Source organism: Aptenodytes forsteri, unplaced genomic scaffold (genome assembly GCF_000699145.1).
Source record: "Aptenodytes forsteri isolate BGI_AS27 unplaced genomic scaffold, ASM69914v1 Scaffold434, whole genome shotgun sequence".
NCBI classification, from domain to species: Eukaryota; Metazoa; Chordata; class Aves; order Sphenisciformes; family Spheniscidae; genus Aptenodytes; species Aptenodytes forsteri.
Window position 1 is genome coordinate 1,551,823 of NW_008795183.1, and position 8,697 is coordinate 1,560,519.

The window sequence follows — 8,697 nt, forward strand, 5'->3', positions numbered from 1 at the left end:
AGGTGAGGCCGCACAAATGCTGAATACAGCGGGACAATCGCCTCTTTTGACCGGCTGGTTATGTCATGTTTGATGCACCCCAGGATGCGGTTTGCCCTCTTGGTTGCCAGGGCACACTGCTGACTCGTATTGAGCCTGCATTTGACCAGCACCCCCAGATCCCTTTCTGCAGGGCTGCTCTCCAGCCACTCATCTCCCAATTTATACTTGTGCCCGGCATTACTCTGTCCGAGGTGCAGAATCCGGCATTTGTTCTTGTTAAATTTCATCCCATTAATTATTGCCCAATGCTCCAATCTGTCTAGATCCCTCTGCAAGGCATCTTGTCCCTCAAGAGTCAACAGCACCTCCCAGTTTGGTATTGTCAGTGAACTTGCTAATGGTGCATTCCACTCCTCCTTTTATTACATAAGATGTAATAAAACTGTTTTGAGAATACTGAGTATTTCTAATTAGCAAAAACTGTTTTTTACTGATCCTCCAATAGAAAAGATACCTTTACTGTAGAAGCATCAAGAACTTGAGAATGCTGCTTCTACATTACTCAGGTGTCTTGAATATGGTCTTTAAATTGATTTGGCTTTCCAAAGACTGAGGTGTGAGTTGCAGGATATGTTAAAAGTCCACACGCTAGGTTAAACCTGAGGGATTGTTTGGGGTTGTTTTGTGGTTTGGTTTTGGTCTGGTTTTTAAACTGTGGTTATTATGAAACTAAAATACAAAGAACTGAATTTTTTCATTGCTTTTGGGACATTCTTTAGAAATAGCTGTCATAGGTTTTAAACTACGTTTCCTAGAACTAAGAACAAAACTTCAGCATTAAGACTCTGAATGCTGATACTCAATAGACCAGATTCTACGGTTCTGCTGTGACTATAAATAACAACAGTAGTTACAATTTAGTGGCTTCATTAGGTGACTGTATGTATTTTTTATTAATGATGATAAAAGAAAAACAAAGGGGTCCAACTTAAAATGGATAAATGAAACATACAAGTTATGTGAAACAAAAAAAATTAATTGATAGTATTTCCATTTAAAAAAATACTAGAGAAGGCACTTCTCATCCTCCTAAATAACTGGTCTGTTAAAAATTTCCTTATGTTTTAGGATTCTTTCAAGTACAGTTATCCTCCATTGGTTGATGATGATTTTCAAACTCCTTTATGTGAAAATGGACCCATTACTAGTGAAGATGAGCATGAAAGTAAAGAAGAGATAGATGCGGACACCAAGGAGACTGGGGAGCTGAATGAAGAGCAAAACCTCAATCAGAAAAAGGTATCTAACTCTGAACATTGACATAAGGCTGGTTAAATGGCTACAAAGTGGGACAGGAGGTATATAACTTTTGTTTCTTGTCAGGCTTTTACTTTGTGTTGATTTTTATTTTTAATTTTTTTCTCCTCTCCAGTTTGACAAAAGAACCCAGTAAAACTGAAAATTATACTTGCAGTTTCAACCTTGCATGAAACTGGTCTTAACAGACTAAGAAGCTTCTGAATGAGTAAAATGTGTACTTAGTGTTCAGTGTGTTCAGTGTATCTCTGGAATAGTGAACTGTACAGTAAAATTTAAAAGGCTTCTGTGTTTTGTTTCAAAGGTTATGTCTTTCTAGTTGGTTTATTTTTAATCTTGGGATATCTAGTGGTGTACATCTTTAAATACATCTAGTTTTCTCAGATGCTTAAGTTAGTATGTGCATGAGAAAATATTAACAGTTAAATATTTATACTTTACTGGATGTTAATTTGTTTTCTTAAATTATTGATAAAATCTCAACATATATAAGTTTTCATTTAGTCTCAGGAGAAATTGTATCCCTAATCCATCAACCCTAAGGCATTGTTTTACACAAGTCCATATGAAGTGATATTTAGGAATATGCAATGATAGTCAGTGGGGATATCGCTCTTGAAAATAGTAGGGAAAATCTGAAATTCGCCACTTTACTGCCATAATTAATTTTGGAATATGAATTGCAAAACTTGTTTAATGGAGTAGAATACTTTAATATTACACTTCCAGTTTAATTTACTGTTTTAAGTTTTTGTCAGAATTATTTGAAACACACAGCTCACTTTAGGTAGTCCAGCTGTTCTTTGCAGCTTGGCCAGCTATTCAAAAAAAGATAATTTCACTGACCTTAAGGTCAAAAGGAGGCATTACAATAACCACGGGAACTTCCTCACCTTTGGACTCAGTAGCTTGTTTTGGTTGTAGCACATCTTCCCAGCTCTGATTCTCAGATATGGCAACATGGAGAATTCCTGCTCAGTATGCGAGTTGACTTTGGTGCTTAATAGCCTCAGTGTTTGTTTTTAATTTGCTTGGCTGATTTCAGCTTTCTACTTAAGGGTTTTTTTACTTTTTTCACTCTTAAAAATAATGATTTGGTTTATGGTATCTTCTCTTTTAAATCAAGTGTAATCAAGCTGCTACTCAAATGAACTAAGATTGACACTTATGCTCATCGTGTATCCATTGATCTTAAGGCACATTTAAGGTCTTACCTTTAACATACTTTTAAAATTTCAGACCATATCTCATTGTTGTTGGTACTGTTTCTGTAAAAAGTAGATTGTTTTGCTTCAACTCACTATTAATCTGTTCACATATTTAAGAATAATACTTGCTATTTCTTCCACAGCAAGTACACCATTGTTTGCCGCTTCAATGTTACGTTCTTTTCCAAAATGTTTTTCAGAAATACTCCCTTATTGTCTCAGTGGTTGGTGTTTCTTATTTCTAAGTTAATTATTTTCTACTTGACTGTGCCTAAATATAAATATTCAAATATTTTTTAAGGCCAGCTTCCAAACTAACAGATTTCAAGTGTTCTGTGATATATCGTCTTCATTATTTACTGTGCTACCAGTCTTTATATGCAGACTCTTGTCATCACTAAGAATTTATCTGATCTATTTTATATATGTATGCCTCCTCTTATCCCATAGAAGGGCCTATTTCTTTCCACAGAGTAGAGGGAGCCATGAGTGATAAACTTTGTTAGCAAGTGCCTGTCTTGTAGATGTCTCCACCTCTAATGTGTGCTGTAGCAATATTTTCTTTGGTAATTTTAATTAGATTCCTGTAGAATAAAGCCCAACACAAACTAGTGCAGTGTACTTACACACTAACCTTTTTACTATAACTGTAATTATATAAAAAAAAATAAAATTCCTGTGTGGTTGTTTCTTATAAAAACCTATTTTTTATAAAATTTTGTATTGCTCTCATTCCTATACTTCAGATTTACATAAACTGAATTCTCTTCATGTCTTCTCTCTGTATTTTAAGTGGAATAAAAACAAGGCTAAGCAAACTGTTCAGCTGGCTGATCTTGAGTCATGATGTCACTAATTCTTTCAGTCTTCTGTATTCCCCCTGTGCCCTGTTTTGCACTTAATTCCAGAGTTCTTTCATTTTTTTATAATAAGATGTCCAGGCCTGCTGATGTGTATTTTCTTAAGGTAATAGAGGAAAACCCTCAGAACCTAAGATATCTGCAGTTTTGGATGCACCAATTCAATCAGCATTATTTCTTTTAAGTTCTCCAATACTTCAGAGTTCCATCTAAAAGCAGTGAAGATATGTTTAGTAACTCTGCAGTACAATAAAGTATGGAGTTGTTATTGTGTTTTCTGTTCAGTGTTGCAGTGATTGTATTGGGGTGTCTGTTTTAATTGAAAAGTTTTGCAGTGGAAGAATTAACATCAGTGCTTTATAATCTTAAACATTTGAAGTACTATAACTTAATGTGTCTGGAGTTTTCAAAAATAACCAACTTGGGCATCAGGAAAATACATGGAAAAAAACAAGGCAGAAGTTCTGTTTCATGCATGTTTAATACATTTTGTAACTTCTTTATTCAGTGGACTTCAAGCTGCTTCAGGGAATGAATACATATTAAGCTTGGTCTGTAATGTATAAATTGTTGAAATAAACCTCCTCGTATTCTTTGAAATACCTGCATGATTCTGTAACGTGTGACCCAGGTTTCTAGTTAATCATTATAACTATCATTTTTACTCAGATGAATTCTATAGAACAAATTTCCAAATCAGAGGAAACTGACAAAACAGAGATCAAACCAAAAAATGCAAAGAAAGCATTAACCACTTTTAAAGGACCTTTATTACACATCAGGTAATAATAATATTCTTTAATTTTTTTTTACAATGTGCCTTGGACACTTGAGTACTGAACTAGTTGGTTTTCAAAGGAAACTATTTTTTCAGACTATTGGAGGAAAACAAGTTATAAACACCCTTTTAAGAATTATTTTTACAAATCTCAATTTTTCTGGTTTTACATGGTTTTTAGTGAATCTTTTGGTGTCACCACTGGCATGCTTTTTGTACTAATTAGTAGGTGTACATTTCATAGAATCGTAGAAGCATTTTATGGTTTCATTTATATTGAGAATCTGTCATTGGATTTAGTTAAACCTGTGCTTATCTCTGAGAGCAGTGGTTTGACATTGTTTGATTGCATTGGCTTAAAAAACCCAATGTGTTTACTAAGACAGCTTTCACTGTTAAATCTTGCTTGAATTCTTTTAACTTAAGATGGTGTAAATGTCTACACTAGTAGTTTGCACCAATTAAACTTAACGAATGGGTCCAATTTATTTTGTGTGGGAAGTGCTCTGTATAAATAGCATATCTGCTCAGAAGATTTTATCATCCCAGATGCTTGCATCTTGCAGTTAATCTGCTTTTTACCACTAAACTAGGAAAAAAAAAAAATCAATTGGCCAATATCACTTTTTCTTTTCACTGCCTTTCAGGTTAAGATGCTTGTTTAGAAATTGATTTAGATGTTAACTTTTATTTTCACTTCCAGTTTGCTATTAGATGAATGAAGAAAATATCTAATTTATAGGTAATTCCTTAGCTAATTTTGTAACTGCTGTACTGAATTAGTTTTGGAATGAATTTGAATAATGACATGCTCATTAGCATCAAAAAATATTTTGTAGGTATCAAATTCTCCTGGTTTTGAAAAGAAAATTATCTTTATAGTCCTTTGCAAAAAACCTCCTCTGTATAGACTTAGTTTCTTGTATGGCAGGACAAAGGCATAGTCTGCAGAATTGTGATTTTGATTCCTGTAGAATAAAGCCCAACACAAACTAGTGCAGTGTACTTACACACTAACCTTTTTACTATAACTGTAATTATATAAAAAAAAATAAAATTCCTGTGTGGTTGTTTCTTATAAAAACCTATTTTTTATAAAATTTTGTATTGCTCTCATTCCTATACTTCAGATTTACATAAACTGAATTCTCTTCATGTCTTCTCTCTGTATTTTAAGTGGAATAAAAACAAGGCTAAGCAAACTGTTCAGCTGGCTGATCTTGAGTCATGATGTCACTAATTCTTTCAGTCTTCTGTATTCCCCCTGTGCCCTGTTTTGCACTTAATTCCAGAGTTCTTTCATTTTTTTATAATAAGATGTCCAGGCCTGCTGATGTGTATTTTCTTAAGGTAATAGAGGAAAACCCTCAGAACCTAAGATATCTGCAGTTTTGGATGCACCAATTCAATCAGCATTATTTCTTTTAAGTTCTCCAATACTTCAGAGTTCCATCTAAAAGCAGTGAAGATATGTTTAGTAACTCTGCAGTACAATAAAGTATGGAGTTGTTATTGTGTTTTCTGTTCAGTGTTGCAGTGATTGTATTGGGGTGTCTGTTTTAATTGAAAAGTTTTGCAGTGGAAGAATTAACATCAGTGCTTTATAATCTTAAACATTTGAAGTACTATAACTTAATGTGTCTGGAGTTTTCAAAAATAACCAACTTGGGCATCAGGAAAATACATGGAAAAAAACAAGGCAGAAGTTCTGTTTCATGCATGTTTAATACATTTTGTAACTTCTTTATTCAGTGGACTTCAAGCAGCTTCAGGGAATGAATACATATTAAGCTTGGTCTGTAATGTATAAATTGTTGAAATAAACCTCCTCGTATTCTTTGAAATACCTGCATGATTCTGTAACGTGTGACCCAGGTTTCTAGTTAATCATTATAACTATCATTTTTACTCAGATGAATTCTATAGAACAAATTTCCAAATCAGAGGAAACTGACAAAACAGAGATCAAACCAAAAAATGCAAAGAAAGCATTAACCACTTTTAAAGGACCTTTATTACACATCAGGTAATAATAATATTCTTTAATTTTTTTTTACAATGTGCCTTGGACACTTGAGTACTGAACTAGTTGGTTTTCAAAGGAAACTATTTTTTCAGACTATTGGAGGAAAACAAGTTATAAACACCCTTTTAAGAATTATTTTTACAAATCTCAATTTTTCTGGTTTTACATGGTTTTTAGCGAATCTTTTGGTGTCACCACTGGCATGCTTTTTGTACTAATTAGTAGGTGTACATTTCATAGAATCGTAGAAGCATTTTATGGTTTCATTTATATTGAGAATCTGTCATTGGATTTAGTTAAACCTGTGCTTATCTCTGAGAGCAGTGGTTTGACATTGTTTGATTGCATTGGCTTAAAAAACCCAATGTGTTTACTAAGACAGCTTTCACTGTTAAATCTTGCTTGAATTCTTTTAACTTAAGATGGTGTAAATGTCTACACTAGTAGTTTGCACCAATTAAACTTAATGAATGGGTCCAATTTATTTTGTGTGGGAAGTGCTTTGTATAAATAGCATATCTGCTCAGAAGATTTTATCATCCCAGATGCTTGCATCTTGCAGTTAATCTGCTTTTTACCACTAAACTAGGAAAAAAAAAAAATCAATTGGCCAATATCACTTTTTCTTTTCACTGCCTTTCAGGTTAAGATGCTTGTTTAGAAATTGATTTAGATGTTAACTTTTATTTTCACTTCCAGTTTGCTATTAGATGAATGAAGAAAATATCTAATTTATAGGTAATTCCTTAGCTAATTTTGTAACTGCTGTACTGAATTAGTTTTGGAATGAATTTGAATAATGACATGCTCATTAGCATCAAAAAATATTTTGTAGGTATCAAATTCTCCTGGTTTTGAAAAGAAAATTATCTTTATAGTCCTTTGCAAAAAACCTCCTCTGTATAGACTTAGTTTCTTGTATGGCAGGACAAAGGCATAGTCTGCAGAATTGTGATTTTTAAAAGAATGTTTAAAATTTTCTGTCCCTATGACAAAAGCAGCTGTGTTCTTCTATCTGCTTCTTAAAAAAAACAAAACACACACACCCCCCCAAAACCTAACAACCCCCAAACAAACAAAAACACCACCCAGCCACCCCCTGCAACTGTACCTTTTTTCTCTTAAAATATTTCAAGTTCTACCCTTGGAATAGAAGTGTTGAATTCATGTAAATTACATGAAAGAGTCAAGTATAGAGGTGCTAATACTTGTAGTCTTGCTGTCATGGAAAATAAAATACTGGTGTCTCCATTGTCCTTGCTGTTTGTTTTGTTGTGGTTTTTTTTTTTTTTTAGTAAACTCTCGAGGGTATGCACAGCTCTTTATCAATAATCTAACTCTGTAGAAGCTAGAACTAGTTTTTATTTCCCTGGAATCTTTCTCAGGACACTGAACTGAAATTTGTTGAACTGATAATGTATAGTGCTATTTATAACTAGTCACAGGTACCTATCTTGGAGACTATAAGCTCTGCCAGTATAATTAGCTTGTGTCCTTGCTGATACCAGCGTTGCCCTGTGAAGGGAGCAGCCAAGAGCCTGACCGGGAAGCTGAGGCAGAGCAGCTCTGGCACCATGAAATCGCCAAGAACCAGCAGCCTTTCTATGCCTCTTTATCTGCTGCTGCAGAAGACTGGGTGAGGCCTCCTTGGACCCCCTGCAGGGATATTCCTTGCCTATCACTGCTCAGTACTTGTTGGCTCTGGTGTACGACCACAGCTCTTCTGTTTTTTGTATTTGCAGTCATGCTCGCTAGTCTTCTGTCTCTTCCTTGTTTAGACCACAGTTGCATTTGACTTGCATACCTTACTATGAAAGACTGGTCATTATTGGCCTTCCTCCTCAATAAATAAATATATTTGGTAAGACAAAGAGCAGCAGTTTACTTGTGCTGTCTGGCAGATGACTAGCTCATGTTGTGGTGTATTTTGAGATGAGAATTTCTAGCACAAGCTGAAATAGTTACCCCACACGCATCAGAGTAAAGAAGGTAGCGTTTCCGTAAAAAATTAAAAAGCTTGGGTGTTCATTTAAAATAAAACACCCCACCCTCCCACCAACTACACACCACCCACCCCCAACGCTACGGAACTGGTTCATTTCACAGATAACAGGCATACAGCAGTGGCCCTCAAGCTCCATTTCTTTCTTTCTTTTTTTTTTTTTTTCTAGTTAACTACTGTTCGTCTCATTTATGGTTCATCTTGCAATTGCTGTAACACACAGCTGCAATAGTACACTATTAAGATAACCAAAATACTTTGTAACTACAATCCTTCCTTCCTCTACTGTTCTTGGTTATTTAAGTTGAGAATTTGGGCACAGGAAAAAAACCTGAGAGGAGAAGGGGATATGGTTACCCTATTAATCTGTTTTAAACCCATCCATTTCTTGCTTTCTGCCTCACTTGGCACACTTCCTTATTCTGCACCAAAAAAAAAAAAAATTCTTGTCAAGTGAACTCTAATGCATTGTAAAACATGCCCCCCCCCCCCACACCCACACACACAAAGACTCCCCGGTGGGC

General features: G+C 34.7%; 1 protein-coding gene across 1 annotated transcript in view; it reads left to right on the plus strand.

Moving 5' to 3' along the window:
• MOSPD2 (motile sperm domain containing 2) overlaps nt 1–8,697 on the plus strand; it is a 41,198-nt gene that overhangs the window by 26,090 nt on the left and 6,411 nt on the right. The window contains exons 8-9 of the mRNA XM_009278547.2: nt 1,111–1,281; nt 4,037–4,149. Of these exons, the coding sequence (XP_009276822.1) occupies nt 1,111–1,281; nt 4,037–4,149 (284 nt within the window). The remainder of the gene's footprint in view (nt 1–1,110; nt 1,282–4,036; nt 4,150–8,697) is intronic.